The sequence below is a fragment of the Helicoverpa armigera genome, chromosome 8 (assembly GCF_030705265.1).
Source record: "Helicoverpa armigera isolate CAAS_96S chromosome 8, ASM3070526v1, whole genome shotgun sequence".
NCBI classification, from domain to species: Eukaryota; Metazoa; Arthropoda; class Insecta; order Lepidoptera; family Noctuidae; genus Helicoverpa; species Helicoverpa armigera.
The window spans coordinates 9026820-9048851 of NC_087127.1; the positions used below are offsets into that span (position 1 = coordinate 9026820).

At 36.1% G+C, this 22032-nt stretch overlaps 1 protein-coding gene across 1 annotated transcript; it reads right to left on the reverse strand.

Annotated features, from left to right (window-relative positions):
* Positions 1–18724: 18724 nt before the first annotated feature.
* On the reverse strand, positions 18725–22026 carry LOC110374748 (splicing factor 3B subunit 4). Its single transcript, XM_021332601.3, has 6 exons — positions 21915–22026; positions 21550–21633; positions 21169–21266; positions 20623–20799; positions 19566–19750; positions 18725–19201 (listed from the first exon to the last, which is right to left on the reverse strand). Exons 1-6 carry the CDS (start codon positions 21946–21948, stop codon positions 18751–18753), a joined length of 1029 nt encoding a protein of 342 aa, XP_021188276.1. The 5' UTR covers positions 21949–22026; the 3' UTR covers positions 18725–18750.
* Between the last annotated feature and the right edge of the window lie 6 nt (positions 22027–22032).

The window sequence follows — 22032 nt, forward strand, 5'->3', positions numbered from 1 at the left end:
TCGGTGCTGCCACGTCGTGGACGCCATTTTAGAAAACCCTCATTAAAAAGATAGACAATCAACTTCGCGTGTGGACTCACCACAAAAGAACCTGTTTGCTGTGCTTTTAGCCCACGAGATTCGGCGTTCGAAATTTAAATCGACGTCATTGTTCCAAATTCAATGGTCCAACCACATCAGCTATCACCTGCCAGTTCGCTTGCGTTTCAGCATGGAGTACGTATACCTAGAATGTGAAGTGTTCACACGTCGAGTATCACTTGCGACGCGAACCACTAATTGGGTCACATCACTAGCACAGATTGAAATCAAACAGAGCTTGAAATGGAGTGTCTGGTGTATCAGTGGTTCAAAGTCTTTGTAAAACTGAACGAAGTTTCAGCGCGGTGATAAAACTTTATTGTGTTCCGTTTTCGAGTGCGAGTGCAATTTGAGGAAAGTTCTGTGTAGTGGACTAATGGCGATTGACTACATATGTGAAACGTGTCTAAAATCTAGTCAGGCACAAAAGAAAAGAGAAATAATTAAGAAAGGCATTCAATCCTTGTCGAGGTTTTGGAATAGGTGTTATAATGCTCTTTACATATGCCTTCTGAATCTTTGAAAAGTAAATCAATGACAGTGATGTTAAATAGAAACATAAGTTTATGTAAACACTATTACTTATATTGTATAAACGTAGCCTGACAGTTTTTGAAGCAGTTGTTACAATTACCGTGTTCCCAACAAAAACATTATATTTCGACTAACAGCAAAGCCCTAAATATGTAGAGAATAAGTACTATCTTTTTATATTTGCGAAAAGTGATTACGGCTCACGTATGCTTTTCAGAAGTTTTTTTTTATCAATTTACTGTTACATGTTTTTCATATTTACTAATCAAACAAATCACAACAAAACATATACATAATAAATTATAAATACCTTAATTTCCTAGGTGGTTTCGTCTACAGGTTTTTTTTTTTTCATAAAAAGCTCACTACATCCACAAACCTCTGATACAGGATTTGAGTATCCTTTGTTTATAATTAGCCCATGAAATATGGAAGCCAATGAGCGACAGAAGTCTTCGAATATACAAGTAGACTTTTGTATAGCAGAGACGCATATTAACAACACATAACAGCGCTTTTCAAGTGTGCTCTAAACAGTGGAGACCCTACTAAAGTCAAAATCAATTAACGACGATACTCAACTTTGTGGAACTATGTTCCAAACGACCCAAACTGTCCTTTTTTGATCACCCAGTGACGTAATTATCCCGTTGCCGTGCGATAATTAAGTTGTATGCCAGAGTACAAAGCGCAGTGAACCTAAGTTTGCCCATTACGGCAGCCTACCGGAGTTCGCTGGATTTCAGCTTTTATACCAGGACCAGCTAACTAGTTGGGATAAACATTTTCACGTTTTAAAGTTAATGTTTGTGTTTGTTGGTATTTAATTTAGTTTTTGATGGTTGCTGTTTAATATTCATACGAAATTGTGTCTCTAATACCGTATGTATATGTATTTACAGAAAAATCAATCATTTTTATAAGCCATTCAATACTTCTGATACCATTTCATCCTTCTTTTAGACAAGATCACCGCAGCTTGAATGTTAGATAACTTTACAAAAATTCCAGTAGTTAGATATATTCTTACAGTGTTCTGCCAACCCTTACCAACTTAACTTTCAGATACAATCCCACTTCGTATATTTCACGCAGTTTCACATATAAACTACTTACACAAACAACAAAAAAATATTTGCGACAAAAAGAAAGCGATAACATAAATCACTGGCGACAGACAAACTCGAAACTGATAGTTGGGAAAACGCTCACACGAACGGTACTATCAGCTTATCGCACGAACTCACTGCACTACGAGCTATTTGTCAAACTTTCGCCGGGAACGAAAACATAAGCGGCCATAACCAGTTCAACTAGACCCCTCATTGCGTACGCCCCTACGTCTTACACACCTACGTAATCAAGCTAACACAGAGGTGAGGAAGCTCAGGTAAACTGGCGACTACACGCGACAGATTGAGAATATCATCTCATGTATAATTCACACGCGAGTTTGAATCGAAAGCGCATTGAGTTCGAACATAATGCATTGCTGTTGCATTCTATGAAAGATTGTTGCGAATAAATGAATATTTTACGGTGAAACGATTCCATTTGAATGGATACCTGTTTATTCATCCTTTGGATGTGTATGGAGATGGTTTTTATATCAATTAGTCGAGTAATGCCATGTATCAAGGGCTGTTGTGATATATTTTTGTTGTTCACGCATTTGGAGATAAGAGCAAAGTTTTTTATCGTTTGATCGTGTTTTCTTTCCTTATTCGTATAAGGGATGAAACGTAAACACATAGATTATACACAAATCATATGTATAAAATATATGTAAAACGATACCAGTGCTCTCAAAATGTATTAATGAAGTAGGTACCCTTATTTCGATGCGTTGAATATCTTTGAACGATTTGAGTAAATCTTAGCAAAAACATACAATTACAGTCAAACGAAGGTTATTTATCAATTGATTTTGAACTGTCACCTGAATGTTACAAACGTTATTCAACGCCGATGAAAGTTAAATCTATCACAAAGTCTGAAACTGTCGAAAATTAAAAGAATTATGACACCAAATAATATATTACCAAAATTATTTCAATTCAATAAGTTATGTGAAAGACACAGCTATAAATTCGACGTATTAAGCATAAATCACACTTGAAATATCTCAGCTCAGATGTATGATCAATTTTAAAAGTGCTCATGAATCTCTTTTTCTGACAGTTAAATAAAGCAAGAATTTTAAACATTTCACGCATCCAAATAAAATACGAATCTGAAACTTTTTCCACAAAGTTTCCATTCAAATAAATACGAAACTTACTCCAAAACGTTTATGCATATAGTAACGAAATATCAGAGAACATTTTGGTGCATTTTTCTACGTTTTTCTTTTCAGAAAATTCCATGCGTGAAGTTGCCTCCAACAAAGTTGAAACATATTCGAAGCAAGCTGAGTGCGTCAATGACGTCATAGGTTTTTTTTAACACTCAAAGGGCAGGCCGAGTTTTCTAATTATTTGCGGTCCACTCGCGTCGGATGAAGTGGACAGTACATTTTAATTCGTGGTCTCCGCAACCAGTAAGGGCCGGCCAATGAATAAAAAATGACAAACGAAATCAGAGGGTTGAGTAGGCATAAATAATAATGTCGACGTAACTATTTATTGATCTGCGTACGTTTTTATAGGTCAATGGATTTCCCACGCAGGTAAGTGAACTGGATTTATATTTGCACGAGGAAGTTATCTTTCGACGTAATGTTCGTATGAATATTATATGTTGGATTTATGTACACGTGAGGTATTGGCGCCCGGATGTGAATGGCTCAGCGAAAAAGCGAATGTAAGTCAATAAATTTGTACAGCAAACTTTTTTATGATGAATAGAAAATATCTAGTACTTATAGAAAAATCTGATAGATTTGTGTTTCTATTCGATTATATAGTATTAACTAAAACAACAATTGAAACTTTTTGTAGTTGATTTTTGTACCTGGCAGACGTAAATCATCGAATACATTTAGTGTAGAAAATATGCTTGTCTCTCAATAAATTATAAATATTTCACATTAAATATAATTCTTCCATCCTTCCACAAATTCTACCTAACATCGCATCTGCAAAAATCAAAAATCTTTCGTTTAACACGACCAGTCTGGCCTTCGTCCAAAACTCTCTAATGGAATTCTGTGCGACTGTGACCGCCCACTTCACAGAACACTTCGATGTAAAAATTATGCACCGCTTCATTCGAAATATCCTTTTACTAAGAAGCCCCTTGGAGTATCTGTATGCTGTATTGCCAATATGTTTGATGCATCGAATGTTCTAGAAGCTTTTGAGTGTTTATACTTTAGGGAGAGTCTTCGTTTTGTTTGCTGGAATTTCTTTATCTGTAAAACGAAACTACAAGAATTTTTAAACGAAACTTACTTTTTCGTATACGCTTACCTTATTTCAATGAAATGATATGCCTATCTAGATACCCAAGAATATTTCAATAGTGTTTTCATCGATTTAAAAAGTGTTTCAAATCTGCATTTTACTTAACAACCTTAAACGAGTAGACTGTTTATTAAAAAAAAACGCCAACAATACAGCCCACACAAAGAACACTTAAACACCCCATCATTAATAAAACTACCAAGCACCATTATGAGCGGATTTAAAAAACAAACATTACATAAAGCACGGTATTATAAAATGCTACGTTCCACCCTGTATCAGGGATGGTGCTCGTTAAATTTTCAATCTGCGCGAGCCAAGCTAATGACAGCTAGAGTCATTATGCGTCGCTTCTCTATGGACCAACGTCTAGTCAATGGATAGTAAAAAAGGTTTTAGTGCGCGGAAAATATGCTATGGTTGGACGATCGATACAGGATTTTTTTGGTATTGAAAGTTTAGGATTTTTGTAGTAGTTTTATGTCTAGTATGGTGGATTGGTTTTACTGTGTGTTTTTAATTGAATACTATAGATCCACTGTATTACTTATGCTGTAGACATTCTTTTGTGCTTGTGTATTGTTTATTCATTTCGTGTCGAAGTTAATGTGCAGTTTAGGTTCACCTTTAAACATATTCTTTAATTGGTTTAATTGTTTAACATTGTTTCACTAGTAGATTACTCTGAAAGTCTACGTACCTAGGTTTTAACGATTAAAGTGTTTGCAAAGATAGGTATACCTCCTTTTCATTTTTATAACTATGTGAACTGTAAAATAATAAACTAACTCCAAAAACATTTAAATTTAATGTAGTCAACTTTTACTGACGCTACAAATCTTAATGCAAATCTAGTTCAACATCAATTAGAGTTCCACTAAGTACATGCAACCTCATCAGCAAACATGAACTCGCTTCATTGCAATCTGACGTTCCACGCCTTAATATATTTACAGCTTACAAGACATTCTCCAAACAGCTGACATAAGCTTAGCAAAGATACCCCACCTACTGCCCGACTTACGGATAAACCCGACTAAGTTTAATCAAAACATTTTCATACTTCATGCTCACGAGGAAGAAATCTACTCAAAGCGACGAATTTACTTACTACTGGCTTAAAATAAAATGTTAGTACAACCTTCTTTGGGATAGAAAGTACTATCATCTAGATATAGAATTAGTGTCTCCATTTAAGTAAACTCGGGTAACATTTGCAAATACTTTACATTTAAATTGGTTTGGATAAGTGCACGCTTTCGTGTGGTATTGACATAGAATGCGGATCTTCAAATGTTCTTATTTTGTAGGAAGCAGGGTTACTGTTAATTGGTTCGTCTAGCCAGGGGTTAATGTACAGGGAAAAGTTTGTATTACCCCACTGCGGTTTAGCTCTAAGTGAGGGTAATAATATACTGTCTCAATTCATCTGATTAGTTTTACTGCAAATTAGCTCATTTTATGTATTAACCTTACAGCCTGTTTGCCCTGTTTAATTAATAAACTTTAATAAAATAAATAAATAAGCCACTGTTGCTATTTGCAATTTAATGTATTCCTATATGAAACATAACGGTACTCTCAAAGCATAAAGTTCAACTATACACTCCCAGTCACATGAAGCTTGAATAAATGAACACAACTTCAATCAGAATTCCAACTTCATGACCTATTTCAATAACATTCGCTCAGCATAGAAATCTAAGTTCGCATCACATAATTAAATCGTGTGCGCGCACAAAACTTTCCACAAACGAATATATGTTAGCTCCCTGATGTTTATCAATCTCGCCAAACTTTTGCAATACAGCACAACTTATACAACTTTAACTTAAATGAGAACTAGGATGTAGCAATACACTAAGAAGGTACTTTATAAAGATTCGCGTTCCTTTTGAAAAATGTTGACGAGCAAAGTTTTGTAGACGATGTTTCTGGCGCCGCGAGAAACTCCGAACACCCATTCTTATCTTGGAACGATTCAATAAAAATCAGTTGTCGAAGTTGTAGAGGTAAACCGATTTGTCCGGCGTTATCAAGGAAAATGTTCGAGAGTGTATGAATGTTTTCCAAACGGGTGCGTTGACCGTGTTAGTCCGTGTAAGGAATGATGTATGGGGAGTATTTTGACGTTTGATGGTGCAAGATTGATGCTGAAAGGGTAGAAATGTTTTTTCGAGGTTCCGTTCGTTGCTCTAGTTAGAAAGCGGTGGTAAATAATGTTACGGATGAGCTTCCAGAGTTATAGTGATTTCAAGTTGAGTCAATAGTTTATAGCCAAATTGTGTTAAAAAGTTATCTGTAGTTATCTTGCTCTAGTTGTTAAAGTGTCAAACAGATATAAATCATAATATTTCATACCTAAACCATCGTCCCTGCCAGAAATACATAGGTACCCAAAGCTAAACACTAATTTATAACGCCATACCATACAGCACAAATACGGAACACCCATTGGTCAGAACGAGTCTAGCGTACTCTCTCCAGCCAATAACATCAGACGGCGCTTAATCGTATAATCAAGTGCTACAAGAATACTTTCGGACCGTTATGAGTAGTTCCGTATTACGTTTCTTGCTTTCGAGTTTATACTAAATTGAATAATAGTAAAAGCGCCTCAGGGAACAATAGTTGGTTTGCTTTGTTGCGCTAGACAGTCGGAATGGATTCCCTGTGTATATCTTATTGCATTGCGAATTATTTGTTTGTGAGTTGAAATGTTAAAATGGGTTGAAGGTTTTGTATTGTTTTTAGGAGCTCGGAAAATTGGGTTTGTTCGGGACTTTTGAATGCCTTGGCTGTCTACCGATCTTTTATAAGACATTGTTATTTTGTTGCTGCAAGATTGTTTAACAGTATTATCTCAGTCTTTCAGTCTTGGATCACAAAATGCAGAAGGAATGGGATGGATTTAAATCAACAAAAGTCTGACTCCAAAGGGATCATCTGATTATCACTATCTCAAAATAAAAGTGTTATTTTGTGATTGAATGTTTATCATTTTACTCAAACCAGTAAATCAAGAAGGCTTTCAAACCAGCAAAGTTTACTCCATACAAACAAGTTCCCACGCGTCTATACCGGTTCCTATCACCCTAAATTAAAAGACCAATCCCTTTGATAACGTCCAAAACACACCTCCCTCACAATGGGATTTGAGCGCGAAAATCCGAAAAAGAGGTTCTATTGCAGTCGCCCTTCGCTATGGAATGCACATAATTCCGCCTCGCCCAATATCACGCGACGAAGGCTATGTAGACGTGATGCTATCCGATGGAAGATAGGTGAGCTGGGGGTACAATGAGATTCTAATTTTGAATTTTTTGATGTGCCTTTTGTGTAAAGAAGTAGGTACAGAATATGGTGTATTACTGTGGTGTTGCGTTTTAAGGCACTCTTGTTTACGACAACGGACAACGACTTGTCCTGAGACAAGCATTCATTGCATTTTCCATTGTCAAGCTAGCTAATTATATTACCGAAAATATGTATTGTTATGCAAAAGGTTTGGGTACACTTGGTGCTATCTATTTTTGAGTTTGTGTTCGTAGTTTGTGTTTTTTATTTAGTTTTAATTTAACTACAAGAGAAATGTCCGACCTAAATAGCTAAGCTGTCCAACCTTAATTATTTCTTTTTTGATTTTGACATAAAATTTTACTACAATAGGAATGTCAGGCAGAAATAGATACACTGTGCAATCCTATAAATATTAAGTTACGTTTATTATTCTTTAACATAGTATTGGATTGTATCGTCAAGTTACACTTAACAGAAACTGTATTTCCGACTTCAGAAACCCCCAAATGACTTGCCAAAATTCAAATCAAAACAAACCCAGTGCGCCCCAATCTTTACAAGAGAACAAGACTGTTATTTTCAGTACGATGCCCTAAGGGAGATTGACCCGTGAATGACCGAACATTTACTTAGATATATGCACCTTCTATGGTGGCATGAAGACGAAATGAAACGTAAGTGGTACTTCTAACATATAAAATATTTGACAGGAACACGTAAGTTCGAGAGTTTATGCTGATATTAAATTGAAGCGCTTTCGGTTTTTGTTCGTGAATTTAGTGGCAGTTGCTGAATAGTTACTGAAAAGCTTTAAGACGTGTGTGGTCTACACGTATTTTTTCTCACAGTTATTCAGCATCAATTGAAGTGAAATTATAAATGTAGAACCAATAACTATTATAGTAATCTGTAGTAGAACTTAATCACAAACGTTTTTCTCTCACTCATATTCCACATTGGCCTCCCCATTTATTTTTATGGAGAATCGCCGTTTTGGTGATCAATATTGTGTTATTTTGGCCAGCCGTTTTCCGTCTGTTTTCCATTACCACGGAAAAGCAGCCCCTTCCCTAAATGTTTATGACTCCCACAGTAAAATAAATATAATTCGTATTTACTTCGCAGTTTTATTATTTCTAACCCAATTATAACACTATAAGCAGTGACTTTGATATTCTGCAGTGCTTTGAAGAGATACAGATGCTGACAAAATGAGTTGTGTCCATGAAATGGTCGTGTCGTAAAACTATTGGTATACATAAATAACTGTAGAAGTAAATTTGTCTTTCAATTGTACCAGGGTGGTCACAGAACACAGTTCTTATGCAGAGAAGATGCCTAAGCGTGGATGTTGAGTGGTTTCAAACTTTTTCAGTACCGGTGCTCACGATACGGAAATAGTCACGTGTAATGTCAAGAAAGTTACGGGTCTATGTGCTTTTAGAGTTTAAATGTAGCCAAAGTATTTGGACATGCATTATCCTAACTATAATTCTATTTTTTGTCTTTTTATTTCTTTCGAAATGCAGTTTTGGGTTCAATAATGCAAACAATCCTACCATTTTCTAGTAGGTACCTACAACAAAATTCTGTAAACAAAATCCCAGCAGTACATTAGTCGTTCCCTCTTTACCATATAATATCTAAACGGAAAGTATCCACGCGTTTGTAGGAAAAATGTAGCAATTAACACGAGCTAATGGAGCGATGGCGTAATAGTTTGCAAGCAGAAAGCTAAGGTAAAACGATGGGTAATCTACACCGTATTTTGCTGTTAATATACGAGGTTTTTGTGTTATTTCTTCCTTTGTTATGTTAGCATGTCTGGTAGGTAACTTTCGTTAACAGTTTATTCAAGCGATACACTATTGAATTAATATTAAAAATAACTAAAGGAAAGAAAGTATGTTTTTTTTCGAAAACGGTCAATTTTAAGATTGCTGCTTGAGTTTACCTACATCGGGAGACTTTAAATCTATGTAGGTACTTACTTAACAATTATTTTGAACAGTTTGCAAGCAGAAAGCTAAGGTTAAACGATGGGGTAATCTACACCGTATTTTGCTGGTAATATACGAGGTTTTTCCTTCTTTCTTGTTACCTCTACTATTGTTTATTATGTCTTGTAGGTAACTTTTCGATAGTAGATAAGAGCTGCCTAATTATGGAGAAAAAATATTACATTGATCTTAAAGATAATCTATTTAAAGGAAAGATTTTTTATTCGAAAATTAACACTATTAAGACTGTTGTTTAAGTTCACGTGGAGAGATTTTATTGAAACGTAAATGATAGTTATTTATTTTAAAATATTATAAGCTATGTATTGTGAGAAAGTATCTAACAAAAAAAGTGAACCTATAATTGAATGATCGGACAAAGACCCTAATTACTCCAAACACACAATACCTAAGGTTTCCAATCACGAATCAGAGAGGCCTAATAATCGAAGGTCCCTATTGTTGTCATCAAATAATAATGATCGTAATAAGACCCCTAACGTCTTGTATTAGTTCACTAGTGATTCAAGATTGGCTTGTAACAATACGAGTACTCGTACTCTTGAAACTTTTAGTCGGCCGATAGTTTTGTTTGGGCTCATACATCAGGAATGGTAGTACGACATTACAAAGATCAGAGTGCTTAGTGCGAGTTTTCGTGAATTTTTTTACGGACTCACATGAGAGCGCGTATACTAAGATTTGTATGGAACAAAAACAGCTCCACCTAGTGTCAAAAATTGGAACCTGTTTTTGTTCCATACAAACAGTGTTGCCAACAGTTGTAGAAGCTTACCACCAGAGTCAACTTTTAAAACCACCAGAAAACCACTAACAAAAATTTATCCCACACTTAAAATCACCAAATTCACCACTAAAAAAATATTGTTTATATTTTATTGTAACCTAAAACAATTTAATCATCCAAAGATGTAACTCGGCAACGATAGAAAATTAAAACAGACAAAGCATTACATCTGTTTAGCAATTCATCCGACCCGATCCGAATCCTTCACAAATTATAATCGGCGTAGTAGTTTCACAAATTGTTTAGTTACGCATTTGACCAATGAATGAGTACTTAATATAATTATATAGTAGTCGTTCACCTTTTTGTTTTGTAGATGCTTTTTTGACATTCCGTGAGACTTCAAATCTCCATAGTAACTCCTTAAAGTTGTACCACAAAACTTACATTTCGCTACTTGACCCGCAGTACTTTCAACATTTCGCCACTAAATAGGGGACTTAAACCACCAGTATTAGTGGAAAATCCACTAAGTTGGCAACACTGCATACAAATCTTAGTATACGCGCTCTCATGTGAGTCCGTAAAAAAATTCACGAAAACTCGCACTAAGCACTCAGGTATTTAGTCGGTATCAGAACGACTGAAAACTTTGAAAGAGATAAAGATTTTCTTGTCAAAAAAATTGCTTACCATTGGGTCAACTCTTGGGCGACTGTTTAATCCGTTGTGTATGTGTACTCTCTACAGGTAATGATTTCTTGTAACTGAGATGAGGATACATAATGTTGTATTGTATAGTTACGTGTAGGATGTTGAGTTTTATGTGTGGGTTGAGGTTTTGTGTTCAGGATTCAATAACTTTTTTTGATTTGGACTGTTTCTAATGGTTGTAACATAGGATGATGTAGAAATTGTTGAACACAAAAATCGAAAATGTGTTTGAACGTTCTCTAGGTTTCTGGCTGCCTGTATACCTCATTTTATCTCAAATGGTTTCGGTTTCAAAATTATATTAGCGCAAAAAATTACTGCTTAGCGGAGGCTTCAAAAAGTTTCGCTTTAGAGATACATAGATATATGTGAGACTAGGTGCCCACGCTCAAGAACAGAAATGGTATTTTTAGGAGGCGTTCAATTGTAAACTTATATACCACTCGTGAGTCATATTGTACCTCTTGGACTACCAAGAAAATAACAAGAAATATATTGTAAGTCATATTAATGTTACCTGTACTATCATTTTTCTTGTACTCCCAATTCCTCAGCGATCCATTATAAGACTGAGACCACATGGTCAGTTGTCTCATATAATATTAAACCTTATTTAGCACCTCTAACTACTAGAGCGAGAAAATTGCACCTAACTCCTAATTGATGAAGTAGCCTACGCCGTAGCAGAGGCGTAGCTATTTCGTAGCCGCGTAGGCGTAATACCTACGGAATTCGGTAACTGTTTAAATGCGTGGGTTATATTAATAACAGTGTTAATCTGTGCAAAGTTTCGTGTCTATTTTAAGGTTTTTAATTATTGCGTGTTAATTATTTTGAGTGTTACTCTGTGTAGGTGCTTGAGACAGCAAATGGATATTTATCCTTTATGTTTAAAATCACGTCACGTCATCATGTGAGAACTGCTCGACCGATTAAGCTGAAAATTATAGGGGAGGTAGCTTAACTTACCGGGAGAAGGACATACAATATTTTTGTCACCATCCAGTCACGGGAAGCAGTTATTTTGTGACGTGGGTGAAACCTAGTTGAAGTTTGTTTCTAATATCGCGTATTTCGTTAGAATAACTTATAAAATCAAAAGTATTCCATAAAAGTAAAGACATAATGAGCATAGAATCAGTAGTTATCTGTTTTGTTCCCTGCCCTTAGTTATTTCCACAACAAGTGTAAGTAAGAAATTTCTAACTTGTTCCTCTAGTAAATTCCTTTAATTAAATGCCACAACATAGCCTGAGGACTAGCGACGTGCTAATTACTTCATCCATATTGTCTCACTCTCCCCACAAGAACATACAAGGAATATTCCGGAAAATTAGGATCTTATTGTACGAGTCCTTACTAATGTTATCTTTACTAAATAAATAAATAAAATTTACGAAAACATGTTTATATTTGAGAATAAAATAAAAAATATAGTGATGGGTTATAGCAGATCTGGATAAGTCAGATGGAAACATTTCAAGATATGGCAACTTTTTTTTTCTCAAAAACACATATTTTGTACACCTTTGTAATTAATATTTACTAATGTTATAAATGCGAAAGTAGTTCTGTCTGTCGCGTTTTCACGACAAAATTATTAGAGCCTGAGAAAGGAAAAGGGCTATATATTCGAAATAAATGAAATTGGAATAGCTTTTTAATTTAGCAATTTTATAATACAGACAATTTTAAAGTAATCAATTGATTTTAGCACAAGAGGAAGCCAAGGTTTAAAAAAATAAATAACAAAAAACTGGCTAGCAATTCAATATGAAAATCAATAAAAATTCAAAACATTATTACCTCTATGACATTTTCTCAAATATATCGCTAAACTAATACTGGCGAAACCATACTTCATGTTCGAGGCCAATGAAAAAGTTTTTAATGTCCAGTATGATATAGGTATACTCTTACTCATGGAGAACAAAATGACTACCGGAGATGTCATAACGCAAAATCTCCTAAGAAAGTAGCGCTCCAAAATGCGGGTGTTCGGGGCCCCCGAACACCCGCATCGGGGGACTAGGAACGTTACTGTCCCCGCCCTTATACGCCTTCTTTGAACCCGCGCATTTTTTCTATTAGTTGCCAAAATCATTGACAGACGTCTCAAGGAGCCGACCGGGGTTGCGAGATTGTTCGAAAGAGTTGCCGCGGCAGTGGTACGTAAAGGGACAAGAACATGAAGGGTTTTAGTCAATAAGTCTGACACTCCCTCACACTGCTTACCCACAGCGGGAGGGGTCATTTGATGATTTTTGACGTCGTTAAAAATAAGGGGTTTATTTTGATGATATCCCATCAAAAGAAAAAGCCGAACCATTCGTTAGTTCACTCGTAGCTGATCGTTTTGGTCATGCCTACCGCACCGTGTTTGACCTACAAGGCGCGTGACCTACCTGCATTATGGAATCTCCGCTATCTTTCCTTACTCCGTGGTTGTATGTACTGAACTCCCGATATTTTGCTATCAGTTGCATTGCAACGATCGTAAAGTTTTCTACGATAGAGTTATGACACTCATTTTCTGTCTTCATACGATGCGATAGCTTTCAGCTTATGTGAACTAGGTTTTATAGTAGTAGTGGGTTCCGGACTTTAAAAGCGGATTTTGGAGAATCAATTTTAGTGATTCACATATACTTATTAAACCTATAGGTACTGTTTTTTTTACTACATTTAAATCAAAAATATAGGTACCTACAGGTAAAAGAAGTAGAAGGTCCTTCGCCAAAATGGTTACAACATAGATATTGGATTATTTTTGAGAAAACACTAAAGGTGCTCTACATTTTCTTAAAATATAATTTTATTGAAGCGTGAATTATTTTGCCAAACTCGAGTGTGATCAAAGCCAACTCAAGAGCGACGAATAAGTATTTTAATTTGAATTTAAATATAGCAAATATTGCTTGACTGAAGATTGTAGTGTTGATCTTCAAATCATGTTTCATTTTAGAGAACATGTTAACTTTGGCTTCTGTCAAGAGTTTTATTTATAAGTAGGTGAAACTGAAATTATATATTCTTAGAAGCCTACGCGGGGAAGAGCCTGAGTGAAAGCTGCTCTTCGCGGTCTCGCCCTCAGCCCGTGGAAACTGCGAACTCGAAATAATATAGCGTATGACTCCCGGGATAGTGTAGCTTCCCAACATTAAAAGAATTGTTCAAATCGGATCAGTATTTTAGGAGCCTTTAAGTAACAAACAAAAGAAAAACATATCAGAGTAGGTACCTACACACAGAATATAGGTGAAGATATTCTAACTACTCACACAGGAATATTGTGAAATACCGCAAAACCAATACTGTTGCTAAAGATGATAAGTGGCACAACTGGCTTATGGAATCGTCAGGCTAACAAGGAAAAACGAGCTGGTATGCAGATTTTAGGAGTCAGATGGTTAGAATATGGGACAAGTTTGGATTTATGACACTAGATACGTTAAGATATGCTTTAGATGGAAGAGCTCGTGGCTAAGTCAAAGCCGCACGGATTATAATAGGAAGGTCAAGCAGCGCTCGGCGCGGTTGGTCCGTGGATGGGTGACCATCGTGTTACGAGTTCTTCCCTGTTTCAGAAGGAAGATAAACTATTGGGTCCCGGCTGTCATTTGAGCATCTTTGCCAGTCGGTACCGGTAGTCAGAAACCAGAAAGTCTGACAACCAACGTTACTGTGCGGTATAGGTACCTACTAAGACATAAACTTATAATGTAAATAGAGTACCTACCTACAGGTAACTATGCCGATAGATACATGTCCTTCCTAGGTAGGTATGAAGCTTCACAGGTACACGTGTACCAACCTAAAACAACACAGCAAAGCTTATTATTTCCAACTATAATCCTTCTGAAACACACGCGTAACGAATGATGCAAATATTTGTGTTTCATTTTCGGACTTAACGATGTTTTTAATCCTTACCGTTCAAGGAGTAGGTATGAATAAATGGAGATACTTGTTGAAGTTCAAGCTACATTATGAAAGAGAAAGGCGGATTTGAGAAAACTGACACCAGGGCTCGCTAGGTGATAAACCTGCAGCCCACTCGATATGAAGATGAAAGAAAAATATTCGACGGCAAAAAAAATCTTGATAGTCCTACCTACGTATTAGTCTCATTACCTATAGGTACCTATTTTTTATAATATGAGGATGATTTGTAGGTATGGTTTGAAGGGCTGGCTGTGTTATAGGTACCTAATCTACCCGTAGGTATATTTAGGTGTGATATTAGAAAAGTGTGTCCATAATTCTTCTGGAAAAGTTTATTTTCACCTGCAGGCTTCCCAATAATTTATTATATTGTCCTGTTTTAAATAGGTACTCCATTATTTATCTTCTCCGTGTCAACTCTGGACAACCATTATCGCCATGCGCGGAACACTGCACAACGTCAGATTTAACTCGCAATTTGACGGCATAGGTCATTTTTGTTGATGAAACGACATCCTACGCAGTTCATATAATAACAAACATGTACCAACCTATATAGGTTGTGGATTGGTTGTTTTGATGAGAAAGTAAAAATAAATTCGATATTTTTAATGGAACAGATTTTGCAGGATAGGTAGGTGCCTATCTACCTAATTTCTTACTTGGGTAGGTACCTGAGTAAGTAGATACGTGCATTTCTTGGTGGTGACTCACTTATATTGCTTCAGCAGCAGAGTAGGTAAATGAAGAAAGAGTAAGTAGTTTGCCCCCTCCAGACGGATATCCATAAATATTTTCCGTTACTTACCTACTTCAAATTATTGTGACTAGAGATTTTCGAGTAGGGTAAAGGCGGGATAGATGCCCCACTTTTTGAAATATGCTTATAATTTAATAAATATTGGTTCTACATTAATAACACCTATGAATGTAACTAGTTTAATCCTTTATGTTTATTTGTGATTTGTCTTTTTGGACCTATATACTACACGTTTTGCAGATTTTAGCTTTTTGTCGACCTCGATTTTTGGGGATAGATGCCTACCCCTATGGATAGTTGCCCCACCTTGAAAATACTAGCGAGGATAGGTGCCTACGGTGCGGGATAGATGCCCTTCATACTGTTTAAGTATGAAGGGCATTTTACTTTAATTTATTTGAAATGAAAAGTATTTTGCAGTTTTTTAAATATTTTTATAGGTATTCATTATCAGATTAATTAAAATTCACACAATAAAATTCTAAAAGTATTTGTTCAACAAAAATAATGTATTTTATATTTTAAACCCTTATTATAAAATATTAATTATTTAGTTTCAACATGCAAAATCATAAAAATCATTCTTTCTTAAAAACTAAAATAACACAATATACTTAGCATCACAAGAAAAGAAAACGCTAAGAAGAAGAAGAAGAAGAAGACTTAGCATCACAATATTTAACCGGACAGTGCTTTAAGTTTTCTACATCTCGAGCAAAAATTTCTGAAAAGTGTACAGGTTTCATGTAACCAACACTGACACATTACACATTGAATCCAGTCGGATTTGGAATTTGTTTGTTCATAGTTTTCAAAGCATTATATGCAGTTATTTTTATTTGTATCTTTAGGCTCATCCTGTCCATCTCTTTTAGTCTTCTTCACCGGCAAACCTTTAGTTTTCTATTCCTTAACTTTGTTCTTAAGTGAATTGTCTTCATCTTCACTGTTTGAACTGTAAATCATTCGTAATCAATAAAAAGTGTAAATACCTATACATAAACACATGAAAAATATATAAAAAAATATATTCAAAGCACTTATGATATATATAAAAAAGTCGTGGTGGAAAAAAGTCGTGGTGGCCTAGTGGGCAAAGAACCAACCTCTCGAGTATGAGGGCGCGGGTTCGAATCCAGGTCAGGCAAGTACCAATGCAACTTTTCTAAGCTTGTATGTACTTTCTAAGTATATCTTAGACACCAATGGCTGATAAAAAGGTGAAGGAAAACATCTTGAGGAAACCTGGACTTATATAGTCTGAAATCACCAACCCGCAGTGAGCAAGCGTGGTGATTAATGCTCAATCCTTCTCCGTGTGAGAGGAGGCCTGTGCCCAGCAGTGGGACGATAAATAGGCTGTAACTAACTTATGATACATTCAGGGTACACGTGGTATATGGAGGGATAGATGCCCCTAGGGGCACCTATACCCTAAAAAATCAGAGCAACTATCCTTTTTGACAGGGTTAGATGCCCTAATATTTTTTAAAATAAATAGATACAATAGAGCAACTATTTACATCAAAATGTATACTTCATGAAACAATATACATACGTAATAAAAAATTTGATGGAATTAATATCTACTTATAAAGTTATACAACAGCAAATACTCACCTTTAAAAATTTTACGCTCGCTGTAAGTTCGCCGTGGAGATGAATGCACACACGAGCGAAACGCGACCTCACCCCTCGATGGCGCGTGGCTAATTTAGGTGCGGGGTGCTTGTGGCTTCTAGTTAAACGGTTGTTTCTTAATCGCGAGCATGGGAAGTTAGGTTTTTTAAAAATGGGGCATCTATCCCACTGCGGCATCTATCCCGCCTTTACCCTATGCAAAGAAAATTCACACTCTTACGTAACATGCACATATGCAGGCAAAGTCACTATTTATATTCTATTTTGCCTCAACTACTAATAAAACACACTAATTGAAAACCCAACGGACCGTAAAAGGATACCTACATTATTTATTCTGCTGAAAACTTCATTTGTCGTCGGAAATATCGAGGAGACGGCACGATAGGTCCGGTAATAGCAGAAATATCGAGGCATTGCATATGGGAGCCATGCATACAGGAGCGCGATTCTCCTAAGTTAATAATGTCAAAATTGAATAGAAATTGAATCGCAATAGCAGTTTTAACCATATCGGGCATTCTGCTACTAATAAAAGACCAATCGTATTCCAACGACATTCGATTGGTTTGAGGTTGGTCTGCCATTTTGCAATCGTAAATCATTTGCAGACAAAATGATTCAGTATTGAATGACAGAAAAGGATAAAAACGTTTATTTCAAAGGAAAAATTGCGAAATGCCACGCTTTAATCGTAATTGAGTCGTGATTGGATCTCAGTCGTAGGTATGTGAATCGTATGTCGCTTAAGTAAAATTAGGAGAATCGGCCCCCAGGTAGGTACATAGGTAGTCATATGGATATGACATTCTTATTGGACGCTAGCAACAACTGGACGTTTGCAGAAACTTGTCGGATTTAAAAATTGTATTCGCAAAGCATTTTGTATTGTCTGAGGGTCCGGCACTGAAGCAATTATTTCGAGCTATTGCAGTGAGTGCATTCGATTTCGCAGTCCGCTTTTGTCTGTTCAAGTGATGTTGAATTTGAATTTAGAAATACAATATTTTTAATGGGAGCTGTTTTGTTTGGTGTTTGGATGCTTATTTTGTAGCTTGATTTAGGAATATGAATTCATGTATTTATGTAACTAGCTATTGGGTAAAGTAGCTTCTCCATATGTCACTTTTTTATGTTCATACATGGTGTTCCTATATTTTTTTGGGTTTTCTCAAAAATTTTCAATTAACTCTCTTTCGCGACACAAGCGTCTGTCGCGCAAGCCCTTGTATGGCTATCTACCGCATTAGTCGCAGACTAGACTTTTAGATGCATGGAAATGTCAGGTAGTGAATACATTACATCGACCTCGATAGGACACGAGTTTGATACTCAGAATCCACGATTCCTTCCGAACTATATCAGCCAATGGCTAGCTAGTAGATCATTTAGATTATAATAGTTTGGGTTGGCTCAGATGGCTATCTGAATATCAGACACGCCTCCAGTCAAGTCTGTCGACCGTAATTACTTCCTTAAGGTATACCTACACTACTTAATAGGATAAAAATTCAAATGTAGTTGTTGCATTATTTGAAAATATATTTATTTTCTTTATATTTGTCATTCCAAAAAGGAAGAAAATACAAAACAGTCATTGAAAATTAATCTATTTAATTACACTTAATAATTATAATTTGGTTCAGGCGGGTGTGGCGGGAACGGCGGATGTCCAAACGGGGGTGGACCTCTTGGCGGGAACTGGGGTCTGAAGGACGGGGGTGGTGGTCTCCATGGTGGCGGGGGTCTTGCTCCTGGTGGTGGTGGTGGTCCGAAGCCTGGGGGTCCGAATGGGGGTGGTGGGAAGTGGTGGAATGGTGGCGGAGGGGGAGGAGGGCCTGGCGGGGGCGGTGGGCCTGGGGGCGGCATGGATGACGGTGGTGGTGGTGGCGCAGACATCGGCAGTGGGGGTGGTGGTCGAGCGTTCATTGGAGGTCCTTGTGGAGGCATTGGGGACGGTGCGGGAGGTGGCGGCGGCGCCATCAGTACAGGGCCCATCATAGTTGGTGGAGCGTCCGCGAACAGTTGATGTGGCCGGTCCGCGTGGGATAGTGGGTTTTGGGCGGCCAATAACCTGTGAATATGTATGTTTTAAATACTGTGAGGATATTTTCTTCAGATGGAAGTCATAGTTATTCATATAAAGCTGTACAGCATGCCACACACAAGTTGGATATAAAAATAAGAATAATTTGGCATAACATGGTTTTTGCTTTGATTCATGTCACTCATCTTAATCAATTTAATCCTAAGTTCACTGATAGTAGGTGTCATCAGTGTTCTTACAATAACTGTTTCCTATAAGTTTTATGATCAGTTCTTTTACGAAACACGATTTTTAAGTTGTACATGATAATGGGCCTTATTGACTTTAGAATAAAGTTCATTATTCTTGATTCTGAAGTACTTAATTACCACAGGAAACAATAGTAACATACCTCTCAGCAGCAGATCCGTGCCTCTCTCCTTTAACATCCTTCTTGAATGCATAAGACACAGATATCGGTCTATTACAGAGGTACTGGTTGTTCATAGCTTCTATCGCCGCGTCGGATGCCTCGAATGACGCGAAGTTTATAAATGCAAACGCCTTTGAGTTGCCTGTCTCGGGGTCTCTCATCACCTGGAAGCAGAAATTAATATTATTTTTTTGTACTTAATTAAATAATGTGTTACGTCTACATGTGCCTAAGGAGAATTTGAAAACTGGAAACATTGGATTTTCGGAGAAAATCCGTATCTACATGATCGTTTTTAATATGTATATGTCACCGGAAAATAACAAGACTCGTAAGTTGATCAATTTTCTAGGTAGTTGATCAACTCTCAGAAAATGCAGTTGGAATGTACTATTTAACGCATTGAATTTTAGCTAGTTGGTAAGGTATAAACATTTACCAAGTGTTTATTCATAGAGCTTTAATCAATCAACGTACCTACACCTCGCCTATGTCGGATGATTTAACGGCAAGACGACGTAAATTAATCAACTTACTAAATTACATATGTTAAATAGTACATTTCAACTGCCAGAGAGTTGATCAACTACCTATAATATTAATCAACTTACGAGACTTGTTATTTTCTGGTGACATACATATATTATGTTTGTGGAGACAGTGAATGTATGTTATATGTGCACTTCATTTACAGGACCCTGTGGCAACTAAATGGCATTTGAGGCCTGAGTTGAATTTCCTTTGAAATTATTGAATGTAAATTATTATTAATTGAAATTATTTTTTAATTTGAACGTTGTGCGCACCTATAATTGACATATTTACGCAGGACTTATTGCAGTTGTAAACGTGTATATGTGAGGGTATTTGTAAATAGGTTGTTGGTGTGCCTAAATAAATAAATAAATGTAAAATTATGATAGCATCTTTAAAACAACAATGGTAAATTTTAATGTTTTTTTTTTCAGTTTATATAGATTGCATTTACATGTTTATCCCATTAGTTAATTTAAATAAAAAATTATAAACAACTTACCTTAGGTGTCTGTAATATAACACCAAAAGCAGAGAATGTGTCATACAGAAGCTTTTCATCCACTTCTGGGTCCAGATTACCGATGAACACATTGGCTCCCACATCCAAGTTCTTTTGGTGAGCAGAAGCTTTATTCACTCTTACCGGTTTACCATATAGTTTTATCATATTCATTACCTGAAAATAAAGATTGTAACCATGGTCATGAAGCAGAGAAAATGATTTACAACTTACTGAAGAAAATGGAATTGATAATTCTTATTTGTCATATAACTACTACTATCAAAATTAAAGTAAATAGTGTCTGCTATGCTAATATGTTCACTGTTTGTCCCGGCTGTCATTATAATCTTTGGTAGTTGTTGCAGGCCAAAAACTGTAACAATCAAAGAGTATCAGGTTGCCCGGGCAACTAGATACGAGTTCACATGTTAAACATTGGTACTCAGCTGCATCATGATGTCTGCTATGCTTAGACAAATTGATTCTATGTTGATTATTTTCTTATTACGGTTACTATGGAGTAGTTATGTAAGTATGGTATACCTTTATAGCATAATCAGCATCCTCCTCGCCCATGAACTCAACAAATCCATATCCTTGATGAGTTTGAGTCACTCTGTCCTTTGGCATGTGGACATTCACTGTAATGAGATGAAATAATAGCTATTATCAATCTTGTTTACTATAAAACTATTCTAATACAACATGTAATCTTAAGATTTTAAAAGGTGAATATTTGTAAATTTAGTAATAAGTGCATAAAATGAAAGCAGGTATAAATTTTATCACTATTGAGTGACCTAGTTAATATGTGATTGCATACATTTTGGTCATAAATAAACATTGAAACAAAAAATAAGTATAAAGTTGATTTTTGCTCAAAACCTTCTTTGTTTATTTAATAGGAAGTGTTTATAAACGTACCGACGGGTCCAGCTTGAACGAACAACTCCCATAGCAAGCTCTCCGTAACTCTATCGTCAAGACCGCCAACGTATATTGTGGCATCTGCAAAACACAATAAAACAGGTTTAATCTGACAATAACCACTATAAAGTCGTGTATTAATGAAAAACAAATCATTTGTTGGCTTCTGGAAATTAATGCCACATAGAAACGATAGTAAATAATAAACGAACTCCAAAGATGCGAAGCATAACCTCAAAATGTTTGACTATCTATTTGAAAGAAAGTGAAAGTAGCTTAAACTATATGATACTAAATTATCGATATATTAAGCTTTATGCGATAGTTATTTAAGGATAGGAGGCAAACTAATCGTTAAATACCTTGATTCCTTTCGGCAATTGGTCCCGCTGCCATTTTTATTGACAAGCATCGGTCAATGACAGGCAGCAGAATGACAGCATTTTGAATGAGTTAATGAATTAAGGACTGAACTGAAAC